This window comes from Neophocaena asiaeorientalis, unplaced genomic scaffold, assembly GCF_003031525.2.
Source record: "Neophocaena asiaeorientalis asiaeorientalis breed wild unplaced genomic scaffold, Neophocaena_asiaeorientalis_V1.1 scaffold90, whole genome shotgun sequence".
In the NCBI taxonomy this organism is placed as follows: domain Eukaryota; kingdom Metazoa; phylum Chordata; class Mammalia; order Artiodactyla; family Phocoenidae; genus Neophocaena; species Neophocaena asiaeorientalis.
The window spans coordinates 1,896,310-1,921,928 of NW_020172445.1; the positions used below are offsets into that span (position 1 = coordinate 1,896,310).

Sequence of the window (25,619 nt, forward strand, 5' to 3'; positions counted from 1 at the left end):
GCAGAGGCCGCTAGCGCGCCCTCCACCCGGGTGGCTCCCGCTCGCGCCGCCGCCTCCCCGAGCAGGGCTGCCCCGGCGGCCGCCTGACCGCCGCCCACCTCCCGCCACCGCGTTGGCCTCAAGACCCTGCGGGAGCCGCGGACATCGCAAGCCCGGCGGAGCGCGGCGGGCGGCGCGGACCCTGCGGGGCGGGCGGCTGGAGGCGCGGCAGGCGCGGACGGGCCGGCGGGGTCCTCGCGGGTCCTCGGCGGGCCCGGGGGAGGGCCCTCTTTGTGGCTGCAGTTGGCAAGATGGCGCCGGTGGGGGTGGAGAAGAAGCTGCTGCTGGGTCCTAACGGGCCCGCGGTGGCGGCCGCCGGCGACCTGACCACTGAGGAGGAGGAGGGCCAGAGCCTATGGTGAGACCGCGAGGCGGCCGGGCTGGGCTGGCCGGGCCGGGCCGGACCGTCGGACAGACTTAACGGGCCGTCGCGGGCCAGTCAGGTTCAGGCTGGCCCCAGGGCCGACCGCTGTGCCATTGTCCCCACAGGTCCTCGATCTTGAGCGAGGTGTCCACCCGCGCCAGGTCCAAGCTGCCGTCCGGCAAGAACATCCTGGTTTTCGGTGAGCGCCGGTGGCGGGGCGTTGCCCGGAGAGCTGGGGTGGGCGAGGCGGGCGCCCTCTCACTGGTGCCAGCCTTCCTCTCCCCTGCCGCCTGCCCGGGAGAGCCTGGAGACCCTGGCTGGACAGCCTGAGAGTGGCCAAGTCCACTACGGCCGAGGTCAGGACGTTGCCCCTTTTCGAGAGCCCAGGGATGCTGGCAAGGGCTCGTCGGCACATTCCATAGTCTTTTGGCCGCAACATCAGCTTTGCTTTAAATGTCCCTGACTTCCTGCGCTCATAGCCTCGAAGTTCACCGAACTGCGGGCGTAGAGAGGGGAGGGAGTAGATGAGGTTAGCGGAGGAGGCGGGCGAACGAGGTGACTGGGGGTCGTCGGGCTGTGGGGAGATGCCACAGGAGCCATTTCTCTATCTTGATGAGCGGTGCACGGTGGGAGGGGCGCTGCAAAGGACAGCAGGCCTTGGAGTCTTCCCCAGGGACTTTTCCTACATTATTTTAGCCTTCACTGCTGGGTTACCTGGGTTAGGTCTCTCAGCGTCTCTGGTCTCCTTTGCTCATACAAGTAAGGGAGTTTGGCTGGGTTCATTTATACAGCAGACCCATTTGTTGAGTGGGTCGTTTACTGTCGGTTGGGCACTGGGACAGCACAGACATTCCTCAGACACTACACAAGAATGTCAGTTTAGTGAGACACAGATAGATGTGTTGGTGATTGCACTACACCATGTTGGGCATAGACAGATGATTTGGGGCACATCATATGGCTTGATGCTGTTTGGAGTTAGGTGTTTTGAAGGGTAGGTGTTAACGTGTAGGGGCCCAGAGGGTTAGTGTTTGCAGGAATACAGAGGTGACAAGGCGAGGCGGGGGTGTTGGAAGTTACCACAGCCTCCTTGTGGAAGGTGTCTGATGAGGTAAGTCCGAGGCAGATGGTGGAAGGCTGAAGAGTCGATGCTTTTTCCTGAAGGCACCCGATTCTCAAGGGCCTTTTATTTTACCTCCATCCTCTGATTCTCACGGGAATCACTGTGAGGGTGGTTTTCCCACTGTTTTTGAGGTGAGTGGCTGGTCTTTAGTTGATGACCACTGCAGCAAGTAACAGAAGACCCTTAGAGGTCTTCACGAATTGGGGGATCAAGGGCACCACATGTGTGTTTAGAAAGGGGGTGCTGGCAGCAGAGTGGCAGGTGGCTCAAAAAGAGCAGGTACTGAAGTCAGGCTGAGTGCTCACCGTGTCCAGATGGGATGTGGAGGGCCTGAGTAAGGTAGTGGCATTGGGGGTGGAAAGGAGGACTTGGACCTGTGGGATGCCTTTCAGTTCTCATGTTCTGTAATTACATATTACTAAATCCCAGGGGTGCTTAGTAGTGTTTTTTGGTGGTGGCTCTTTCTGATGTTTAAGGTTTCTTTTGGGGGGAGGGAGAGTTGTTAGCTGGGTGGAGGGGGATGAGGGGGCTCTTGGTAATTACTAAGGTAGTGCTTAAGAGTTTTGCTTAGGTCTGTAATTATTTTCATCAGTTTCCTAGCCTTCAGGGTGCTTATGAAAGAAATGTACTAAAATCAAAGGTGAATAACAGCTTCATTCTTTATGATTATGAGGCAGGATCAGACTTTTTCAGTTCAGAGTCCCTAGGTTTTAAGGTTAATTATATTCTGAAGATTTCTTGCTTTCCTTATGGTAAAAGTTTATTTTGTGAGAAACTAGCCCCCCCTTTTACTTTCACTTTTCCAGATGCGTGTGTTATAAATTATAGGTAGGGCCTGCGGGCCTGCCTTCTTCCTTTCCTTGTGAGGTAAGGGTGACTGCAGTAGATTGTCATTTTAGATCTTGGAAATTGCCGCCTTTATCACCTCTCCCCACCCTGACCACTCTTACAGCAGGTCCTGCTTTGTTTATGAATACAGGTGAGACCTCAATAGCAAGCTCCACATGAAAGTTCCTTGTGTGAATGTCCAGACTCCCCATCCTTGCCTAGAATAAGCGGTACGCTTTGTCTTACATGCATCACTTATAGGTGAAGATGGTTCTGGTAAAACAACCCTCATGACTAAACTTCAAGGAGCTGAGCATGGCAAAAAAGGAAGAGGCCTAGAGTATCTCTACCTCAGTGTCCACGACGAGGACCGAGATGGTGAGTGAAGCATTGATCCATGCAAGTCTCTGACTCCTCGGTTGCCACTCCTGCAACATGCCCAGGCATTCTCAATTTTCTCTTTAGGGCTAAGAGAATTAGTCACAGGGGAATAGATGAAGTGTATCTCTTTGTAGGACTTTACCTATTTTTCTTTACAGAGTATGTTAGCAAAATGGGGAATGGGCCTGTTACCTGCTGCTCTGGGTAGCCCTTACTTAAGAGGAGAGACTGAGGGTAAAGTTTCAAATGCAGATAAAAGTAAGAAACTGAGAAGTTTTTGGACTTCCCTGGTGGTTCAGTGGTTAAGAATCCACCTGCCAACGCAGGGGACACGGGTTCGAGCCCTGGTCCAGTAAGCTCCCACATGCCGCGGGGCAGCTAAGCCCGTGCACCACAACTACTGAAGCCCGCGCACCTAAAGCCCGTGCTCTACAACAGGAGAAGCCACCACAATGAGAAGCCCGCGCACCGCAATGAAGAGCAGCCGCCGCTCGCCGCAACTAGAGAAAGCCCGCGTGCAGCAGCGAAGACCCAGCGTGGCCATAGATAGATAGATAGATAAAATTTATTAAGAAACTAAGAAGTTTTTAAGTGCTTTGGACTTTTCTATGAGAGAAACACTTGGCAGACTGATCTGGGCACCGTTGTTACTCTGCCTGGTTTTAGTGGAGAATCTGAAATTGATGTGGTTTAGAGTATAAAAGCTTAACAGATATTCACAAAAGAGTTTTGAGTCTTTTTGTGACAGTGTAGAAATGCTGATTGCTTGTGTGTTTTTGTTTTGTTTTGTTTTGTTTTTTCCCCCAGTGGAGAGAATAGAGGCTCAGAGGTAATAATGTTCTCTTAATTTCTCACGTCTAGAATGTGGATAATAATCGTTTTCTACCTTCTGGGTAATTGGGATGGTTAAAAGTGCATGGTAAAAAAAAAAAAAAAAGAAGTGCGTGGTAAGCCCTATTATAAGGATTAGATATCATTTAAAATTGTGATAAGTACGATTGTGAGTTGGATTGGAATAATGGTTTTTGGTTACCACTAGTCAGTAATACCTCCTTTGTAAAATTTTAGGCTTTGTGTTAGATCTTGGATGGCTCTAAAGTAAATAATTATTAATGCCTAGGTTTTTTTATTTGTAGAAAAGTTACACTGTAAGGATGAAATATCTTCATTAAATTACTTTCTTAAAATTGCATTTACCCATTTGTACAGTAAGGACCATGATGTAGGGGTGATTATATAAGGGGGCAGATCCCACCACCTCTGGTTCCCCATTTCCTTATTGCTAAAATGAAGAAGCTGAACCCAGGTCCTTCCTTGCACCTTAATTCTTCGAGATCCAAGAATCATTTAAATAGAGGGGAAAAACCCTTTAATCTTAACTTAGTAGTCACCTTAGGACCCCAAGATTTTATTCCTGCTCCTTCTTCCCTGGCTTCCTTTGCCATACTGAACATTCTCTGAAGGATGTGAAAGAAAGGTAGGAGGTAGACCTGGTGCTAAGGGCTCTCCTTGTGTAAGGAGAGCAGAGGCTTTCCAGTGCCCACCTAGGCCCACTGGCGTTTGTGTAGGTAGGGTTGGGAGTCAGGGGTCACTGAGCTGGGCTAGGGGGCCTCATATGTCTGAGTGTTTTGCTTCCTGTCTTTGATGATTATTGTGGAAAGAACTTGGGCTTTGGAGCCAGGCAGAACTGGTTCAGAATCCACTCCGTTAGTTACTAGTTGTGACTGACTTAACCACTCTACACCTCAGTTTCCTTATTTGTAGTATTGGGCAATGGTACCAATTTGTAGGTTGACAGAATGAGAGGTGGCATGTGTCAAGTGTAGCTGAGTGCTTGAGACAGGTGGTAGGTCTAGTACCCTTTTGAAAGTATATGAAACATGGTGTAGATACTCTGACATTGCTATAGCTGCTTGTTTCAAAGGGGCATAAACATATTTCATGCCAAGCATCAAAGTAACTATATTCACTTACCTTTGAGTTAAAATACATTAAAATCTGTAGACTTCAGGTACAGTTTGTTTGTTTGTATTTTGGCCACGTCGTGCAGCATGCGGGAGCTTAGTTCCCCAACGAGAGATCGAACCCGTGTCCCCTGTGTTGGGAGCACAGAGTCTTAACCACTGGACCGACAGGGAAGTCCCAACAGTGCAGTATTTTTGAAGGCATTCGTAGAATCCAAGTCAAAACCGCTATCTGAAATGCATTAGAGTGTTGAAAGTATAGCTAGATGTAGATACCTTTGTTGTACTGTTGAAATAAAGTCATGAATATAAAATTTTTCACAGCATGTTAGTGAATTGATTATACCCAAAAAAAGGTAGCTAACAGAAGACAGGTTTTTTAAAGGGTAAGTTGCAATTTATTGGGGAAGAAATTAATGAAATGATATTTTTGATAGTAGGATTTCTCCCTCATGGTGCTTTTATTAAAAAAAATTCTCAAAAAGATGTCTAAATTTTTTTAAAAAGTATATTATTAATTTGGAGAACTATCTTCTACAGTTTGATCTTCCAGATATAATTTGAGAATCACATGCTTCATTAAGTGTCAGCACTTGCACATTTGTCTGTATATGTTTTTAACTTTACTGTGGAAAACAAAACTACATAAAAGCATAGACTATTTTGATGAACCCCAATATATCTGTCACCTGCCTTCAGGTTAAAAGTTCTAGGTCAATTTTATTTCAGCTGTACTCTCACCCTCTTCTCTTTTCACTCCACATTGGATTATTAAAGCAAATTTCAGACATTATATCTTTTTATGTGTAACTACTTCCATATGTATGTCTAAAAGATTAGGATTTTTAAAAAATAATCATATTATCATATCAAAAATAAGTGTAATTCCTTAATATTATCAGGCACCCCATAATTCATATCTCATTTTATATAAGTAATGAGTTTATCTTGGCATTTAAATACAAAGGTCCTGTGTCTTTGGCACCCTTTGTGGTATGTGAGCACACTGTTTAGTGTGACTGACACAGGAAGAGCTTGTTTAACCACAGGCTCTTCGGCACAGCTTGCTGCCTCACAGATTGCTGATATCTTAGAAGAATGGATTATTTAGACTATGGCACAGTCGTCCGGGGAACATTTGTAGCTTTTATTAGTATCTTTTGATGCTTACTGAAAGACAAAATGTCCTTCACTCTTTACTCCTCAGACATTGCTGGAATCTTTTTGGATGTGGACACAGTATATTATGGTTGTTAAAAAATTTTATAGTTTAAACAGTTCACAAGGCACCTTGATGAAGAGCTGCTGCCACTGAGCACTTGGACCCTTTTCTGGTTAGGGTTTCTGTCTCTGTTCTGTGTGGAATTCTGTGGCTGTCACCTTTAAGTTCTTCCTTATGTGGCTCTTTGAGCTGTGCTGATGGTCATTGTCAGTAACTTAGCTTCACTTCTTTTCTTAGATCACACACGCTGCAATGTGTGGATTCTGGATGGAGACTTGTATCACAAAGGTCTGCTGAAATTTGCAGTTTCTGCTGAATTCTTGCCGGAGACCCTGGTGATTTTTGTTGCAGACATGTCTAGGCCTTGGACTATGATGGAATCTCTACAGAAATGGGCTAGTGTTTTACGTGAGCACATTGATAAAATGAAAATTCCACCAGAAGAAATGAGGGAGCTGGAACGGAAGTGTAAGTAAAACAGGATTTTCTTAATTGGAAAATTCACTCGTCTTTTTGGATGGTTCCAGCCACCTTCCTTTTCACAGTGTCAAGAGGCTGCAGAGCTTCCCTTACAGAGTGTTTGTGTTTTGTTTGCACCATTTATTTCAGATTTGCTTTTGTAGATTCAGTAGTCAGAAAGTCTTCAAAGCAGTCTTTATCTCAGCTGTCACAGTTGAAGAAAGTAAATCAGTATTCCTTATTATTTTCATTGGTTCTCTTTTATAATAAGGGTTCTTCCCTCACCCCCAAAATGTGATCAGTTCTGTGAGTCTTTTTGCTGTTCTGTTAACTCGTGGTCTGCTGAGTTAGTATCAGTGGGTGTAGAGATTTACTGGGATCTCTGCAGCTTGAGTCCATTTCCCTGTATTTCCATTGAGGTCCTATGGACCCTCTTGTTGACAGGTTTAAAGGAAGACCCACAAAAGATAAATCTTTGAGTTCCTACCTTAGTTCCTTTGGGGATCCAGCAAATATGATTTTAGTTAGAAATAAGAAATTCTTTTTTTTTTTTTTTTTCATTAAAATGAAAGGATATTTTAAGACTCAAGGCATCCAAGCCCTTTTGAGAACAGAGAACTTTAAAGGAAGTTCTTTTTGTTTTGTTTTGTTTTCCTTAATGTGGTTCAGAAGCTTGTTTTTCCTTTTCGTTGCTTCTGTGCAGTTACATCAGCTTCTGTTCACTTGCCAGGGAAATGGGAGGGGCAGGGGCTGGAGCTGTGGCAGCAGCAGTGCTGTCTTGGCCAGGGCAGTCTTGGCTTAGCCTGGCTTATTTCCACGGGATGACATCATTCCGTTTAGTGAATTAATGAGGGCTTCTGGAGCATGGCACACAGGATCTTCAAACGTACTGGCAGAAGGGTTCAGAAATTTTGATGTGCTTTTCAAATCAGATTTCTTGCTGTGTGTCTTCCTGTCATAACTTCACTTGCTCCTGACTACATTAGCTAAAACAGGGAGTTTAACATAGAATTCTTTAGTTTGCTGTGTGCATGTGTGTTTCCTGGGACACCCACGTGTGCTGCAGTGATTCTTATGCAGCTCAGCACATCTGTCCTCAAACACTGACCTTTCTAGATAAAGCCTATTTTTCCCCTGAAATAGAGACCCTAAAGACAACTTCTGAGAATAGTTCAGAGCCTGAAGAGCTGTTCTCCTTTCGCTACGCATTTACCATCGTACCCAGACTAGTGGGTTAATGCACAGGAGATTTCAGTTTCTGAACCTGTTTTCCTAGAGTTATAACCTTGTAAAGATTTGTTAAAACAAAAAAAGGAAGAGATTGAGCCAAGGATATTTTTCTTTCCCAAATAGGGAGACTGTCTGCCTGGTGCCAGATCTGTTCAAGGCATTGGGGATACATACAGCAGACAAGGTGCCTGCTCCTGGGGAGCTTGTGCTCCCATGACACACTGAATTTATTTTGTGGTCTTAGTCATTGATGTCTGTGTTGCTTAGGATTAGATTGAGCTGCTTGTGACACAAGCCCAAAATAACACTGGCCTAAACAAGACTGGGTTTTATTTCTCTCTCCTGTGAATGAAATCCAGAGGCAGTTCAGGCCTGGAAAGCATCTTGAGGAAGACAAGTCAAGGACCCTGGCTCCTTTGTGCTTACTGCTTTGTCATCTTTAGGGTGTGGTTCTCTTCCTCTTGGCCACCAGAGCTCCAGCCTTCACATCTGTGTTGCAGGCAGCAGGATGGAGGAAACTCAAAGAAGGGCTGAAGGGTGTGTGCCTGCTGTCTTCCTAAGGAGACACTTCCTAAGGAAATGTAGTCTGTGTGGCCGTGTGTTCTAAGTATCAGTGCTCGGTTTGGTTGTAAGGAGGAAGAGGAGAGGACACTGGAGGGCGGCTGGCGATTGCCGGCACCACATCCGTGCCTCATAGCTCTGGCTAACCTTCTGAGAGCCTCTTGTGTATTCACCACCTTTCCTCTGAGGTGTTTGGAATGGTACTCATGCCTTTCTGTTACCCGTTGAAGGAGTGCCTTTGTTAGTGCTAGTTTTAGGTTACATTTTAATAAAGTGGTTGGCCATCCTCTTGCTTAGAGGACTCCCACTTTGCAGATTAATTGGACTCTAGGTATTGTATTGAATGAGCAAAGGGCTGTCACCCAACCTGCTTTCTGATCCAACACCAGTCTCCAATCTGCTGAGTTTGGAAAGCTGCTCCATGGCCAGCCAGTCTCTTTCTGGATTAGGTTCCTCAGTGGTCCTGAATCTGCGGCAGCTGCTTGGCTGCAGGGTTTGTCTGAGGGGGAGGGCAGAGCAACCCCTAAAGCTGCCAGAAGGTGGTGCTTGTGTGTAGGTTAGTCTTGTCTTTACTGCTTTGTGTCTGGGGTTTCAGTTGCTTATCAAGTAGAGGAAAAAGATTAGGTGCAGTCTCTTGGGTCTTCTCAGAACTGTGGAACTAACGGGTGATCAATGAGGTAGGAGGGAAAAGAAGAGAAAGAGGCGGCGCTCTGCAGTCTCCTTCCCATAGCCACTCCCATCTGATGCTAAAGGGGAGCCCGTGGTGGGCTGATGGCCCCTGCTGTGAAATACTGGCCATCCCACCTCCTAGAGAGAAACTGCTAATACTGTGGTATGTGTGTACCCTAAGGGAAATGCACATTTTATTATCCAAATTACACAGTCCTCACTATGTTTTTATCATTCCTTTTCACCACCCCCGTTATGAATATTTGCTCTGCCTTCCAGCTTATTTTCTAAAATGCTGAGTTATTAAAAACACATGTGCATTTCCTACTGTTTTTGGATAGCCATAATTCAGTCATTCCTTCAGAGAATGAATAGCCTAGCCCAGGGTTTCCCAACCATTTTCATATCATGGCCTATGTAGAATGCAGCAGAGTTTATACAGCATGCTGGGTAGTGGAGGTTCATGGAGCAGACTGCTGGAGCTGCCCCACCCCTGCCTTCCTTTCCACAGTCACTTAGCTTACCTGTAACCTGTTCCAGGCTCTGCCATGCTCACTGTCTTGGAAGCCTGGTTGAGTGCCTCACGTGACCTTGGGCAATTATAGATATTACCCAGACAGTTAAGCCATTGTATTTTTCATTGACTTGAAGATTTGTTAAAATGCTTTTAAAGAGAAAATGTGGGAAGACTAAAAAGAGTACATATTCTCAATTATATTTATATTATAAACGTAATTACATATGTAAATGTAATTACATACATGTAAATTACATTTATAACTCTAGAAAATGCAAACTAATCTGTATTGAAAAAAAAAGCAGATCAGTGGTTGCCTGGAGTTAGGGATGGTGTTGAGGACAGGTGGGGAAGATAGATTACCAAAAGGTACAAGGAAACTTCTGGGGGTGATAGATAAATGCACTGTCTTTTTTTTTTGTGTGTGGTACGTGGGCCTCTCACTGTTGTGGCCTCTCTCGTCGCGGAGCACAGGCTCCGGACGCGCAGGTTCAGCGGCCATGGCTCATGGGCCCAGCCGCTCCGCAGCATGTGGGATCTTCCTGGACCGGGGCACGAACCCATGTCCCCTGCATCGACAGGTGGACACTCAACCACTGCGCCACCAGGGAAGCCCCCGAATGCACTGTCTTGATTGTGGTACTGACTCATGGGTGTATTCATATGTCAAAAATACCAAATTTAGGGAGTTCCCTGGTGGCCTAGTGGTTAGGATTCCAGGTGGCCCGGATTCAATCCCTGTCAGAGAACTAAGATCCTGCAAGCCGTGAGCCATGCCAGAAAGAAAAAAAAAAATCAGATTTACATTTTAAACATGCGCAGTTTCTTGTGTGTCAATCTTGGCTCCATAAAGCTAAAGTAAAGCAGATTTAAAAAAAAAAAAGAGAGAGAGAAAATGTGGGAGCCTTTGATTTCTTAAGAGCCTTCAGCAATCATCAGAAAATGCTTCTCTGTTTTTGTCCAAAGTGCAATGCAGTAAAGATCTCTTGAGTATTCATTTATTGAATCTGAAGAAATAAACTGCACTGATGGTTAAAAAAAAAAAAAATCTCTTGAGTAGATTGTTTTTGTGCGTTTTTTTTTGTTTTTGGCCACACGGCATGCAGGATCCTAGTTCCCCGACCAGGGATTGAACCTGCGCCCCCTGCATTGGAAGCATGGAGTCTTAACCACTGGACTTCCAGGGAAGTCCCATGAGTAGATTATTTATATTGGCAATGAAATTATATGAATGAGCTAAATTAAAGAGAAGTTGTAGAGATGAAATGTCATATCTGTGCTTTAGGGTTTAGGCAGTGGTTTTTTCCCAGTATTATATGAAAGATATTGTGCTCCCAGATAATTCCAGAAGCTTATATAACAATAACCTAAAGCCTTTGTAAATTAGGACTCACTGTTTTAAAATATTCGAAACCTGTTCTGTGGTTGAAGAAGAGTACATGCACTTTTCTCTAGATTCTCTTTAATCTAGTTGTCTGTGTTTTCTCAGTGAGCATGTTGTGGATGAGAGTAAAAGTCCTTTTGGTCCTTTAGTCATGTTGTGTGTAGAAGAGTAGAGCTGCCGGCTCGAAGTAGCTTTAATCACCATGTCCTTGTTCTCTGGCCTGACATAACCTTGAAGCACCCAGGAAAAGGTGCAGGTCTGTGGACTTTGTGTTCACTTGCCTTAACCAAGACCATGGACTGCTCAGCTTGAAGGCCCTCCTGTGGGGTTGCACCCATGGCCAAAATAATGCCAAGAAGTAGATGTTATATCACTCACCCCTTATTGTGTTAGGCAGGAACGGGTCCGTGACACATGTGACTCAGGATCTCCTAAAGATGAAACTGAGTCCCCAAGAGTGAGGATGATGAGATGCAGATGGTGCTGGCAAGTCCAGCCTCGCTCTTTAGCACGGACGCACCTCAGCTGTATGGCAACAGCATGTTCTTGGTAATTCAGGTGGTTTTGATGAGAACTCTGAGGAGTTTTATAAGTTGTAACCTATTCTAGTGGTTGCGTCTGTTGAAGTAACACAGTTCGACTATCCTAATATTTGAAAATGTAAAATATATAGGAAAAGTGTTGGGAATTCCCTGGTGGTCCAGTGATTAGGACTTGGCTCTTTCACTGCCATGGCCTGGGTTCAATCCCTGGTAGCGGGACTAAGATCCTGCAAGCCTTGCAGCGTGGTCCAAAAAAAGTGTTTTGTTTTGTTTTTCATAGTAGGAACTATTGAAGCCTTAGGAGTTTTTAAAAACCTGTTTAATTGTTAAGAGTTAGATGCAATTAAAGATGACCAGGGGAATATCTTTACTGCTCTGAAGTTATACTGCTCAGACTGACTGAAAATGTCAGAATTGAGGTTTTGTGTCACCACCCTTAAATCCCTAATATTGCAGTTAAGTCAGATGCAGTTAGGAAGTTTGTCACAACTCTTTATGTTTTGTGCTTATTACTACCTGCTTCAGTTTTCTAAAGCTGGCATGTGCATTTTTTACTGTGTGTGTGTGTGTAATTTTCTTCTTCTTTTTCACCTGTAGTTGTGAAAGATTTTCAAGACTATGTTGAGCCTGAGGAAGGTTGTCAAGGTTCCCCACAGAGAAGAGGGCCTCTGACCTCAGGTCCTGATGAAGAAAATGTTGCCCTGCCTCTTGGTAACAACGTGCTGACTCATAACCTGGGGATCCCAGTGTTGGTGGTGTGCACGAAGGTGTGTGCCAGGGAATTGTATGCTTGGCTGGGTTTGGCAGTGCAGCAAATAAATAAATTAAGTGCATTAAGAAAAAAATCCAATAAAGAACAAACAAAAAAATGGGGGGTTTCAAAAGTTCTTTGATCCTAGTCAGAGCCACTAGGTTGCCCAACTGCAGCATGTGCCATTCACATCATATTCTGTGAGAATGGAGCCCTGTGGAGTGTGCAGTGCACAGCCATGTCCAGTGGGCCTCTTCCCTGATGTGACCTTGTTTGATGCTTAGAGCAACCGTGAGGTGATCAGGGCTATCATATCCCTACTTTATAGATGTGGAAACCGAGGCCCAGGATGAAAGAAGAATCTCCAGTGGCTTTTCACTCTTGTCTATTTAATTAACGCTTGGACTTTGGGCTGTGGCTGCCTTCTTTTTTTTTTTAATTAATTTATTTATTTTGGTTGCTCTGGATCTTAGTTGTGGTTGGCGGGCTCCTTAGTTGTGGCATGCGAACTCTTAGTTGCAGCATGAATGTACGATCTATTTCCCTGATCAGAGATTGAACCCGGGCCTCCTGCATTGGGAGCGCGGAGTCTTAACCATTGCACCACCAGGGAAGTCCCATGGCCGCCGCCTTTGAAGCCATGATACTTTATTACTGACGAAGACAGTGTTCCCATCCTTAGCAGGCAGAGAGGCAAAAAGATGACTCCTTTCTCTTTCTGTCTTACCTGCAGTGTGATGCGGTGAGTGTCCTGGAGAAGGAGCATGATTACAGGGACGAGCACTTTGACTTCATCCAGTCACACCTACGGAGGTTCTGCCTCCAGTGTATCCTTGGGGCGCTGTGTTGGGGCCCAGGGGCACAGGCTCCCTTCTGTGTGTGCTAATCCAGGCTTCCTCCAGATGGGGCATCTTCAAAGAGATAAAGTACTTCCTGAATCCAGAATAGTTTTTTGCCAGGGTGAAATTGTATACATCAGCGGTCCCCAACCTTTTGGGCACCAGGGACCGGTTTCGTGGAAGACAGTTTTTCCACGGACCACGGGGGGCGGGGGAGGGTTCAGGCAGTAATGCTAGCAATGGGGAGCGGCAGATGAAGCTTCACTTACTTGCCCACCACTCACCTCCTGCTTTGTGGCCCGGTTCCTAACAGGCTGAGGACCAATACCGGTCTGTGGACCCGGGGTTGGGAACCCGTGGTATACATCATTTTACTTTCTAAAAGTTTACTGTGTTAGAATTTGAGACTTAATAATTTGTGCCTATTTTTGATTACTTTTTATTTTTAATGATGTACATTTGATAGGCTTTTGTATTAAGAAGAAAGCTGATATGTGATACTTTTATTGCAAATTATTTTTATCATATCTTGGAAATCTTTTTAAACTTTGCTTTTTTTATAGGAAAGGTTAATTATCCAACATGATAGTGTTTTGGCTGCTACAGGGTTTCCTTTATGTTTATGTTTTGTGCTGTCCGTGAGAGAGATGCTGTGTCAGCAGACTTTTGAGTCTTGTTTCTGTAAAAATCCAATAGCAGTTGGTGCCATCATCCCACATCCTGGGCGGGGGAGGGTAAGGGTGGGTTCCACTACTTCCTTTGGGCTCTTAAGCTTGTCCAGCTCAGTGGAGGGTGCCAATAACATGTAGGTACCCAACTCTTGTATGCTTAATGACCAACTTGATCACATGTGGGCATCTGTCTAGGAAAGAATCTGTGTACCTTGGATATGCTGAGGGTTTTCCTGGGCTACCCTCAGAACCATTAAGTTGACTGCTTGGGACGCAACCTGATGGGTCAGAAGACAACAGTTTACATGTTCAGAAATGAACTACGTGGCCCGCTATCATCAACATGCTTTATGCTTTTGACCTACTTCTTCTGCTACTATTACCTTTTTAGTTCTTAACATTTTAACACTTTCTATTAATTGTGTGTTGATCAAAAACTGAGTATCCTGTGACTAGTACTTTGAGGATTGTGCTTGTATGTATTTGCTTTTGTCTCCTCTTGCAGTGAATTGGTTTTCCTTAAGCAGATTGATTAGATGGAGCGGCCTTGATTTACACATCAGTGAAGGAAGAGAAAAACCTCGACTTGTTGTATAAGTACATAGTTCATAAAACATATGGTTTCCACTTTACCACGCCTGCCTTAGTTGTGGAAAAGGAAGCAGTTTTTATGTGAGTTCTTTATAGGTGATGCTTTCAAACGCTTCTCTTCCTGGTACATTTGCTCTTTACATTCTATCCTTCCAAGTAAGATGGCTCTGTCTCTCTCTTATACAGCCAGCTTTCTACTACCTTGGGGCAAAGTGCTTGGAGTTGGACCTCACAGGGGATATATACACCCACCTTTCCATCTCTGCTCTTTTCCAGATTAGTTGCCGTTCTGCTTCCAGTCTGGGGGAACTGGGTGGAGTGAGGTTAGGGGTGCTGCCTTTCTTCATTGAGAGCAAGTTGCTAAAACATTTTTGCCACTTACTGTCAACTCTGGTAGAATACCGGCTGAGTGAGGGAGTTGCAGTATAGGGAATTGGTGCTTTGAGGATCCTGAACGTTTTCCGTTGGAGCATCTGGTTTATTGGCATCCATTGGCAGGGATGACTGCCTACGCCCTCCTTCGCGCCCCATCAGCTTGGGCTTTGGCTGTACTGAACGCCTGTTGTGTTTCCGGTGTTTCACATTTGAGGAGCCACTGGGGCTGATTGTCCTGGCAGAGACTTGGATACCTATTAGTCCTAATTTGTGTCATTCTCTCAGTGGAGAATGGTGGGTGTTGTGCATGCATAAGTAAATGTTGAAGGTGTGGTCCCTGAGAGGACTTGTGGTAGTATCATGCTTTTAGGCTTAGATATCCTCTTAAGAAAGAATTACAGTTCGTTCAACAAATACTGAGCACTTCTTCGGAGACCAGGTTCTATGCTGAGGGCAGAAATGAACGAGATGTGGTCCCTGCACATGGCACTTTAATGGACACACACAGCCGAGGAGGGGTAGGGCAGTACTGGGGTAGTAGAGGCAATGTGGCAGGGAGAGCAGAGGAGTGATGCTGGGAGGGTGAGTGGTGCGTCCCAGGCAGGCCAGAAGGAGTGGAAGGGTGGGAGAGTCTGGGAGAAGACTGAAGGTGTGAAAGCCGAGAGCTCTCGGGACCGAATAGGCTGCCTCCTCAACATTTAGGGAGAGCCTCACTTGGGCTCTTCCCAGAGAGCAGACATAGAGACTTAGACTGATTTTAGAGAATCGTTGTCTAGAGCAGTCAGGCCAGCACCAAAGCCACAAGCTCTCAGTGAGTGGTATGCTATTGGAGTCAGTCAGTACCCAAATCACTTGTGATCCTGAGGAGAGGGAGGATCAGGGAGACTGGATGTGTTCAGGGCTGGTCTGGAGTGGAGAAGCAGCTCAGAGCTTCTGAAGGTGACACGGGTCATGGCAATATCTTGGTCATGCTCTGTCCCTTTGCACCTTTGGTCCTGTTGGTAGTTGCCTGCTGGGGAGCCAGTGAAGTCGTCGGAGCCATTGGGGTGGAGAGCCCTGGCTAAGCACCTTCTTGGTTCTAGAGCTGTGGAGCAGGAGTTGGATGGAGAATGAGAAGCCTGTGGGAACAATCAGTTGCCATCTTTTAGAGCTTCTAGATAAAAGTATGTCATATAGGGCATTTTACAATTGTTCCTTACCCTAGGCTGCAGCTTAGCTTAATGGAACCTGGGTGCCATCCTGCCCTGCGATGTCAAGCTGGGCAGCTCCCACATAGGATCCTCAAGAACTCCTTGTGTCCCTCTGGTTTGAGGCCCAGGATAGTGCAGGTCCTGCTACTCCCCTTGGCTCCAGGGTAGATATTGACACATCAGTAAAATTAACCAATCCATAAGAAAACTGTTGTCAGAAGAGTTCTCAGAGAAACAGCCCCATCCTGAGCTCTGTCCTATGTGTTGCTCTGTATTCTCCACTCTGTCAGAGCAGGGCCCCATTGTGTCCTTGTTCTTCTCAGCAGAGTTGTGGAAAAGCTCTGAACACTTCCTGTGGGTCAGCATGTATAGTCAGTAAGATCTCGCTCTGGCTCCTTAGGCCTTGGGCCTCATGAACTCAGTATGGAGCAGGACCTGTGAGGTTGAGCTGATGGACTACACTTGCAGTGAATATTGGCTTGTCTGCCAAAAGCTACAAGCCGGCCCAGCAACTGCAGACCAGAACTTGTGGGAAAGGATCTCAGCCAGGAGTCCTCTCTAACCCGGAGTGTGCTGAGTATTCCATAAGGCAGTCCCAGGAAAAGCAAGTCAGTCTCTGTGTCTTTGCCTTTAGACCTGCAGGCTGGGACAATGAAAAGAAAATAGCTATTTTACATGAAAATTTCACAACTGTGAAGCCAGAAGATGCATATGAAGACTTTATTGTGAAACCTCCTGTGAGAAAGGTACCCAAATCAATCACTTTAAGAGTTGCAGGTGGGGAATTCCCCAGCGGCTCAGTGGTTGGGACTCTGTGCTTTCACTGCCGAGTGACTGGGTTCGATCCCTGGTCAGGGAACTAAGATCCCACAAGCTGCACCAAAAAAGAAAAAGAAATAGTTGTAGGTTTTTTTTCATGGGAAAAGAAACATAAACAAGTCTTACACATTGAACCATTTGGGGGGGTAAAAAAAAATCCAAGGGCCTTTTAAAAAAGTCTTTAGATGAAATCCTGTTATGTAATTGGCTCTGGGTGGCACAGCATGAGTGATGGACTGCTGCCTCTGGATTACTGTTAGTAGATCCCACTTGCTCCTGTGATCACCTGCAGACCCGGATCTGGGAGGTATTGTTTAGAACCTGCCAGACTTAAAAATGTCATTTGGCCATATGCCAAGGCTGGTCTTGGAACAGGGTCTTTGCCAGGCTAGAAAGACTTGACCTCTGCAGTCTCCGCAGGGACTCCCCAAACCCATGTTGAGACATGAGCACAAGATTCTCCTTTCAGCATGAATTTTGACAAGTAGTTGGGGGTGCTCTTGGTCTGTGACCACGAATGAGTGTGTCACTTCACTTCGCAGCTGGTCCACGACAAAGAGCTGGCAGCGGAGGATGAGCAGGTGTTCCTAATGAAGCAACAGGTAAGAAGACCAGTGAGGCCAGAGCAGAGGCCTTCTCGTGAATGAAACCAGCTCCCTGGCGTGAAGTGGGGGTATCACAAAGAGCTTGCAGGGACACAGGGGTTGCCACCAGTTCTTGTTCTCTCCCATTTCTAGGATTGGTACAGGGTAGGGGGCCTCTCAGGGGATCCCCTTCCTGCCTTGCAGATTCTCCTACAGTGATAGGCTTAGTATCTTACTAAGTACCTGTTCTGTCTGCAAATGTAGATTTTCTGGCGTAGTATTTCCCATGTTGACAGTTTACCAAACGCCCTGACCTCACTTCCGTTAGCTCACATAGTCCCACACAGCCCTGTGCGTGAAGGCAGGTGAGCTGATATACACATTATGTAGGTGAGGAGAGTAAACCCAAGCTGACAGTTCAGAATGCAGACCCAGTCCCACCTTTCTGTTTCACTGAGTGGTGTTAGACACATCACGGGTTTGCCTGATGATGCAGGCAGGTCAGCAGGGGGCGTTGATGTTTCTTCTAACCAACTTTTCCTTTTGTCCTCTCCTTGCTTCTTTAGTTTCAAAACTGGTTACTGGGAATATTTTTTGTTCACCATATACCAAATTGCTCAATTTAAATATTTTGCATTTATAGTGTAGAACCTCTGACTTGGTTGTTGTTAATGGTGCCCTCTAGTGGAATACTTGGAAGTGTTTCTCCGGACCTTCAGTACACTCTGCAGGCCTTGGTTAATGGTCGGTGTGTCCCTCTCTTTGCAGTCACTCCTTGCCAAGCAGCCAGCCACACCCACGAGAGCCTCCGTGAGTACCTTAAACTAAACAGAGGGTCAAGACCCAATGTCATGTCTTCAAACTTTATACCATTATTTGTGAGAGCTTACATTTGTGTGAGCTTTTGTATATTCGGAGGGAATTTGGTCCCCCTAAAAGCCCAGGGCCAGGAACATGGTAGGAACTCAGAAAACGTCTGATGAAGGAATACAGCTCTGGGAATTAGAGTGAACGGGTTTTGTTATCTTGGTATCTCTTCTCTCAGGAGAAATTGGGATCTAAAAAAGGGACTGAGCTGGGCACAAACTCCCATTCCTGCCACCCTTCTCCCTAGACTGTGAAAAATACCCTGCAGAAGCATGTCTTCATTTTTGGAATATGTACTTTCTGTTATTTTTATGCCTGTGTGTGACTTGGGCTGGTTTTGGACTTAGGAATCCCCTGCAAGAGGACCTTCTGGCTCTCCAAGAACCCAGGGCCGGGGAGGGCCAGCCAGCGTGCCTAGTGCCTCCCCAGGCACGTCAGTAAAGAAGCCGGACCCAAACATCAAAAGTATGTATCCTGTCTCTTTGGAGAGTGGTTTAGTCCTAGGCCTCATTCCTACTTTAGGGGCTGAGTAGCTGGGTTTGGAAGGTGGAGACTCAAGGCAGCTGAGCTGTTTTCTTTCCCAAGAAGGGCTGCTTCCCACTTCCTCTCTCTGAGAGAGGGATTTCATGGTTGGCAGAGACCAAGGCCTCTTCCTTTGTTGGAATTGGTGGCCCTTGCACCTGGCTTTGTTTAAGACCTTGGTTAGGCCTCTATATTCAGAGAAGAATACAGCATAAGAAGTCACTTTAAAATGTATATTTTGAGTTCTCGGTTTTGTTGCTTATTAGGTTTATATTATTACCATTTATGAATTGTCACTTGTTTTGTCAAGCTCAGTTACTTACTAGTTTAAGTAGCCCTTACCCCAGTGACTTAATAACACCCCAAGATGTTGGCTGCAGTAAAACCCTCAAATTATATTTAATTCTTGCATGTTCGATGACTATCTTCTATTCTGAATGAGAGCTTTTCACAGCAGCTTTGGAACGTTACGGGCTTATAAAACTTTGAAAAACACTGCCTCATGGACAGGGAGATGATGTGGAGCACAGGTTATCTGTTATGCCTCTGAACAGGTGGGAAATCTAAACAGGTTTCCACTTATTAATTATGCTAACACATAATCAGCCTTAGCAGTGGCAATGTATAAGGCATCATAGTGAATGAATCTGCTCAGTATCCTAGGAAGATCATAACCATAAATGGATAATTCCAAGCTGAAAAATAGTTTGATGCTGTTTAATTGGGTCATTCAGTTTGTGTGATGCTTTTTTCTTACTGTTTCCTTAGATAATGCAGCAAGTGAAGGGGTGTTGGCCAGCTTCTTCAATAGTCTGTTGAGTAAAAAAACAGGCTCTCCTGGAAGTCCTGGTGCTGGTGGGGTGCAGGGCACAGCCAAGAAGTCAGGTACTGAAGGGCCCCCAAAGACTTAGGACCCTTGTGATCAAGGAGTGCTAGAAGGTGGGGTGGTGGACAGGAGTGTCTGCTTTCACTGACCTGCAGACCCCTTGATGTTCTGAACAGATTTCCACCTTACACTGAGCAGTATACCTTACAGTAGGATTACCTTATTACCATGCGTGTTTCTTGGTACATTTAAGGTGGGATTTATGTATATTCAGGTTCTCAAGAACTGACTGTTGGGTGAGTTGAGGTAGATCCTAAATATTGGGCTGGCCAAAAAGTTCGTTCAGGTTTTTCTGTAACATCTTACGTAACGAACTTTTTGGTCAGCCCAGTACATGGCCCAGGTGTAGAAGTTCTGTCCATTGGAAGTCGTGGTCTAGAGTGTACCATTGACATTTTATTTAGTCTTTAATATTCTGCGTTGCTTTATAAGGATTTTGCTCACTCTACTGCCTCCAGTCTTGCCGTTAGCTGCCTGTGAACCCTCACTGTCTCACTGGAGGGTCGTCATTTTCTCCTCCATGAAGCTCCCCACCCTTGTCACACATAGACATCTCTGTGACAGCCCACCCATCTGTTCTTCCATGTGGGCACATAGGGCAAGTCTATGTCTTTTTGGTCTCTGAAACAAAAGAACCAGGTTCCTTGGGAATTACAAATTTTCCCAGAAAGCTTGAGGCCATTTCCAAAGGGTTTTAATTTTCCATTGGCTATAAGTAATATTAATACAGTATTTTCCTTAATTGGTGTTTTCCAATCAAAGGAAACCCTCAAGAAATCACTCCATTGTCAGGTCAGCCTGTGCCTTCAGGTGCTCTGGAGTTCTTGAAGACTCAGAGTCTGTCTGATCTGTTGGCCCAGGCTATAAACTGGTATTCCCTGGGAGAAAATAGGGGTCACTTCTAGGCCCCAGTTAGTGTTCAACAACAAAAAATATGTGCACCAACTTTGTGCTGTATCGAAATGGCCAACCTTAGTCTTACATTCTTATTGAAATATGGTGTTCCAGGATATCCATGTGAATCAGTTGTAATTAGTAACAAAACATAAACACCTGTTCTGTCTGAGGCACAGAAAGTCGTTTGCTGCATGCCAGAAACTCAAATACGATCTCTAGGAAGATGGTGATGAGAGAGCATAGGGGCGAGAGGGTTTTCAGAAAGGCCTTTGTGTTTGGCACAAAGGCATCCCCAGGCAGGGGGCAGTAATGTAGTTGGGGAGCCCAGACCTGTGGCATTTGGAATTAAGAAGGGCTGAATTAGAGCCTGTCTCCTTATAACCATTGCAATGAAAAAAGACTTTCCTCATTCTTATTGGAGTTATTATCACCAAAAATGATTATAGAAATCTGTATAATTTTTTTTGAAATCTGTATAATTTTAAATGTTACTTAAAAAAAATTTTTTTTTTCTTCTCTCATCACTGCTGCTTTTTTTTTCTTTAAAGGACAAAAGACTGTGTTGACAAATGTTCAGGAGGAACTGGATAGAATGACTCGAAAACCAGACTCCATGGTAACAAACTCTTCAACAGAAAATGAAGCCTGATCCTCCTTAAAAAGTGCATATGTAAAATGACCAAATAACTATATTGATCTGCTCTAAGACCAGGATTTTTCTGATATGGCACATGCTATCAGTTTTTTGGGGCAGGGGAGATGAACTTAAAAAAAAATACTTCATTGGCTTGTCTGAGTGTGAAATGCACCTTTAGGAAGGTTATGTGTCAGACCCCTTTGTGAAGGATAACCCTTGGACTCTCAGGCATGTGGCTCTCTCATGGGCAGCAAGTGCAGCTGGGCTTCTTGGGGAGGGGAAGGTAGATGGAGAGAAAGAGGGCCCACTTACTTTCAGGGTGGAGCCAATGAGACCAGGAAGTCATTGATCAGATGGCGGCTAGTCTGACCAGTTGCATGTTAACAGATTCACTTGTTCTTGGGAAGCAGATTAAGGAGCAGAAAGTCCAGGAAAGAGAAAGACTGAAAGGAGGAATGAGAGAAGTGTTGGTAGGGAAGCTGAATGTTGCAGGAAGTGGAGGAGGAGGAGATGAGCAGTGTTAGTAAATACTGTGTGTTCAGTAGAAGTCGAATAATCATTTTTAAGACTTAAAATCAGAAGCATTTCCAAACTAAACACTAAACAAAATGGGAATTGGACTTGTTCTGAATGCATCTTTAACTTACGAAAGATGTGTTAAGTGTGGGGACGCCTGAGTCAGGTGGAGCTGGTATGGGGGTGGGGAAGATGGCAGCTGCCCAGGACTCACGTGCTTAGCCCAGGCCATGTCCTTGTGGGAGGTGTTGGGCTCCACGCGTGTGTGTCGTGGGGCAGTCACTGTGGGGTATGTTTAAAGTCAGCAGTTACAAATTTAGTTTACTTTGAATTGTGTTTTCTAAATAGCTTCTGCTTTGTTTTTAAAAAAATTTTTTTTTTTTTTAACTACCACAGGCTGGCCTACTAGTAGAGAATGGGTGACCAACCTCTCATTTTACCATAATGCAGTGTGCTACAGAAAGTTTGAAGGAGGTTTTTAATGTAAATACACTCCAGTTAATTGGCTTACACCAGTCCCTGCCTTATGGTCATTGGAAACCTTCGTGGAGTTCCATTGATGCAAAAGGGTTTTGTCCTAGCTCCCTGGTCTGATCAGTGCTATCAGATGGACAAATAAGTGTGAATGTTTTATATTGAAAATGGAAATTTCTCTTGTTTTATGTTTTTCATAAACTGTAGCATTTTTTTCTTATGGAAATAAGTGTTTCAAGTGTCTCCATGTAGGGCAAATTCATGCACATTGTCATGTCACACCACCATCCTGGAAGTGACTTCTGTGGATTTAAAATGGCACTTTTAATTTTATACATGACACAGAACATAAAATGCAAACACTACCATTAATTTAATATATAAAACATTTGTTGTCAAATCAAGGGAAAAACTACAGTTCACTTATGTGGAATTTACTTTTTTTATATGAATGTTTGTTGTACTGTGTCTAAGCATAACTTCCTTAATGTCATTACTTTTACATACCAGATTTGACTGACCACTAACCATACTGGACATAACTTAATATCGTATATTATATAACAAGACTCTAAGACTGTCTTGAGTTGCTTTTCTGTAAAGGTCTGAACACTGTTAAGGAGAAAGCTGAGTATTTACTTGCCTTTCTGACAAACATAAAAATGTGTTTCTTGTGCCAGTCTTATTGTTGAAAATACACTTTTTTTCCCCCTTTTTAATTCAGTTTTTTTTTTTTTTTAATGTATTCTGGCATCTGTCATTACCAGATTTTCCAGGTAATGACAGTAAACTGACTTGGAATGATGGTTGTGGTATAATGACCAATAGATGCCAAACAGCTTGTGGCCACACGAATGATGGGGTCACTTAATCCCTCCATAGCAGCTGGCAGGGGCAGGGAGCACAAAATGAGTGACCTCAGAAATAAGAAAGAATTCTTCGAACGGCACATGCCTAAGAGGGATACAGTGTGAGTTTAAATTTTAATGCAAAACTTTACTTTTTTTAATTTTTTATCATTTAAACTGATAAGCACTTTTTGTGTCAATATAAAATGTACTAAAACCGAAGAAATGCTAAGACACCTGTCTTGTGAAGGAAGGTTTCTTGGAGATCACTTTAGTTTCTCATAACAAGTGGATACTCCTAGGATCAGAAGAAACTGATGTATAGTGTCATGTGCTCAGTGGTTGCCAAAGTCTACCAACTTTGGGGAGCTGCAGGGTTCTTTTTAGGGGGGGTGGGAGGAGGGAGCATATTTTTTGTTATTTTGGGGTTTTCGTGCATTGGAACCAAAGGCCAAACGATAAACAGCCTTTACTTTTTAAAGTAAAATTCATTTCATTTGCAGAATACACTTGTATGGTAGACTGTTAAAGATAATTTTATGACTATTTAAGTACATTGTAGTGGTTACATCTGCTGTTTGTCTTTAAAATGGAAAAATCAAAGAAATAAGCCCAACCTTGAAGATAAGGCCACGATAAAGGCCATGAATTAGTCTTTCCTAAAAATGCAACGGGTATGCTGCTAGAATTATTTAATTTTGTTTGCACTTTTTTTTTTTTTTTGGATTGGCATTTTTAAACCAGTATTTAAACTGAAGATGTGTTTTATTAGTTTAACAAAGTTGAAAGTGACTGCTCTGTACATCATGACCTTAACAATGTTGATGCTGTAAGTGAAAGTTCACTGTTGTCTCTATACTAGGTTTATTGGTGTTTTTAACTTAAAATTAGGACTGCAGATTATTCCCCCACCAGCCTTAGTCCAGGGGTGTGGCTCTGTCCAGATGCAGTATGCAGTCATGTGGAACCTTGCTTTCTAGTGCTGGAAAAGAAGATGTCTCTAATTACTGGCTTCAATAAACACGAATCCAGACTGCTTACAATTTTTGGTGACTTTCTTTATGATAAATCATCCCACTGGAGATACACTGAATTGTCTGCTAGTCATATAAGGTATCTACCATGTAGCTAAAAATGTATACCTCTCTCATTTGAAATTATCAGAAATTCTGTTAAAGAATATTTTAAAACCATATTTTGATATATGTGGAGTTCCAGGCTGTAAGTAAAGTGCAAGGGGTGTGAGTTGTCCAACATATTTTCTTGTCTATTAGATAAGTTTTTGATTATCTGAATTGGGTAAGAAATTTTCACTTAACTAATTTAGAAGCCTTGAGGATTCATAGAGGAATTTCTGAGCAGCTGTACCATAATGCTTCTCACCTGCTGAAATGGGCAACAGTAAAGTATGTTTAAGAAAATCGGACACTTTGTATTAGAGATGAATTGTGTTTCTGATTATTAACACTTTAAGCATGTTGAATTTTCTGTTCTTTAAAGCTGATCTATTACACAGCTTTTCTCCCCAACTTTTTATTTTGAAAAATTGTAAACCTACAGGAAAGTTGGAAGAGGATATATTGAATACCCATGTTCTTTTACATAGATTCACCAGTTACTAACTTTTTGCCATATTTGCTTTCTCTGTCCCTCTCTTCCTCCCTCCCTCCTTCCCTGTATCTGTCTCAATACACACACATATACTTTTTTCCCCCTGAGTCATTTAAAATAAGTTTTAAACACCGGGGCATTTCACCCCTAAATATATTAGCTGAGTCCAGGCCAGTTGTCTTATAGAATATCCCACAATCTGGATTTGTCTTACTGTTTCCTCATGATTTCATTTAGGTTAAACATTTTTTGTAAGAATGCTATAAGTGAGATTGTGTATGTTTCAGTATTGCACATCAGGTTGTCCCTGTATTGGTGATGCTGGGTTTGATGCCTTGTTTAAGGTAGTGTCCCCTATATCTATCAAAGTGGGGTGATACCATTGAAGATGTTGGATTTCAGCCACCTTTTACACATCATTTTTATAACATCCACTGATGATCTTACCTAAATCAGTTACCACATTAGGAGTTCTTAAATGGTAATTTTCTTATCCCATCATTCCCCTACATGTATTAGCTGGCATTCATCTATAAAGAAGAGTTTTCTTTCCTCTACCCTTTTTGGGTAGTTATTTTCACTATGAATTTACAGTTTTGTTTTTTTAATTCAAAGTGTTATAATCTAATAACTCATACTTTTTGATGCTCAAATTGTTCCAGATTTGATGAGTGGGAGCCTCTTCAACCAGTTGTGTCCTTTTTTAAAAAAAAATTTTTTTTAAGGGAATTCCTTTATTTTTATTATTTATTTATTTTTGGCTATGTTGGGTCTTTGTTTCTGTGCGAGGGCTTTCTCTAGTTGCGGCAAGCGGGGGCCACTCTTCATCGCAGTGCGCGGGCCTCTCACTATCGCGGCCTCTCTTGTTGCTGAGCACAGGCTCCAGACGCACAGGCTCAGTAGTTGTGGCTCATGGGCCTAGTTGCTCTGCGGCATGTGGGATCTTCCCAGACCAGGGCTCGAACCCATGTCCCCTGCATTGGCAGGCAGGTTCTCAACCATTGTGCCACCAGGAAAGCCCCTTTTTTTCCCCTTTTATTGAGATACAATTCACAATATAAAATTCATCATTTTAAAATGTTCATTTCAGGGCTTCCCTGGTGGCGCAGTGGTTGAGGGTCCGCCTGCCTATGCAGGGGATGCGGGTTCGTGCCCCGGTCCGGGAGGATCTCGCATGCCATGGAGCGGTTAGGCCCGTGGGCCGTGGCCGCTGGGCCTGCGCGTCCAGAGCCTGTGCTCCGGGACGGGAAGGGCCGCA

The 25,619-nt window shown here is 44.2% G+C and overlaps 1 protein-coding gene across 1 annotated transcript; it reads left to right on the top strand.

Annotated features, from left to right (window-relative positions):
- The first annotated feature begins 277 nt into the window (after positions 1-277).
- Positions 278-24,176, top strand: DYNC1LI2 (dynein cytoplasmic 1 light intermediate chain 2). Its single transcript, XM_024733003.1, has 13 exons — positions 278-397; positions 529-602; positions 2,616-2,732; positions 6,159-6,389; positions 11,881-12,050; positions 12,768-12,861; positions 14,081-14,216; positions 16,335-16,446; positions 17,062-17,121; positions 17,872-17,913; positions 18,318-18,435; positions 19,261-19,377; positions 20,824-24,176. The coding sequence occupies exons 1-13, from the start codon at positions 291-293 to the stop codon at positions 20,922-20,924; spliced, it is 1,479 nt and encodes a 492-aa protein (XP_024588771.1). The 5' UTR covers positions 278-290; the 3' UTR covers positions 20,925-24,176.
- The last annotated feature ends 1,443 nt before the right edge of the window (positions 24,177-25,619 follow it).

Bases quoted from the DNA above. Each gene is read 5' to 3' on its own strand.
- DYNC1LI2 (XM_024733003.1), top strand. From the start codon at position 291: ATGGCGCCGGTGGGGGTGGAGAAGAAGCTGCTGCTGGGTCCTAACGGG. The intron at 6,390-11,880 runs GTAAGTAAAACA...TTTCACCTGTAG, and splicing joins GAGGGAGCTGGAACGGAAGT to TTGTGAAAGATTTTCAAGAC. The intron at 19,378-20,823 runs GTACTGAAGGGC...TTTTCTTTAAAG, and splicing joins GGGCACAGCCAAGAAGTCAG to GACAAAAGACTGTGTTGACA.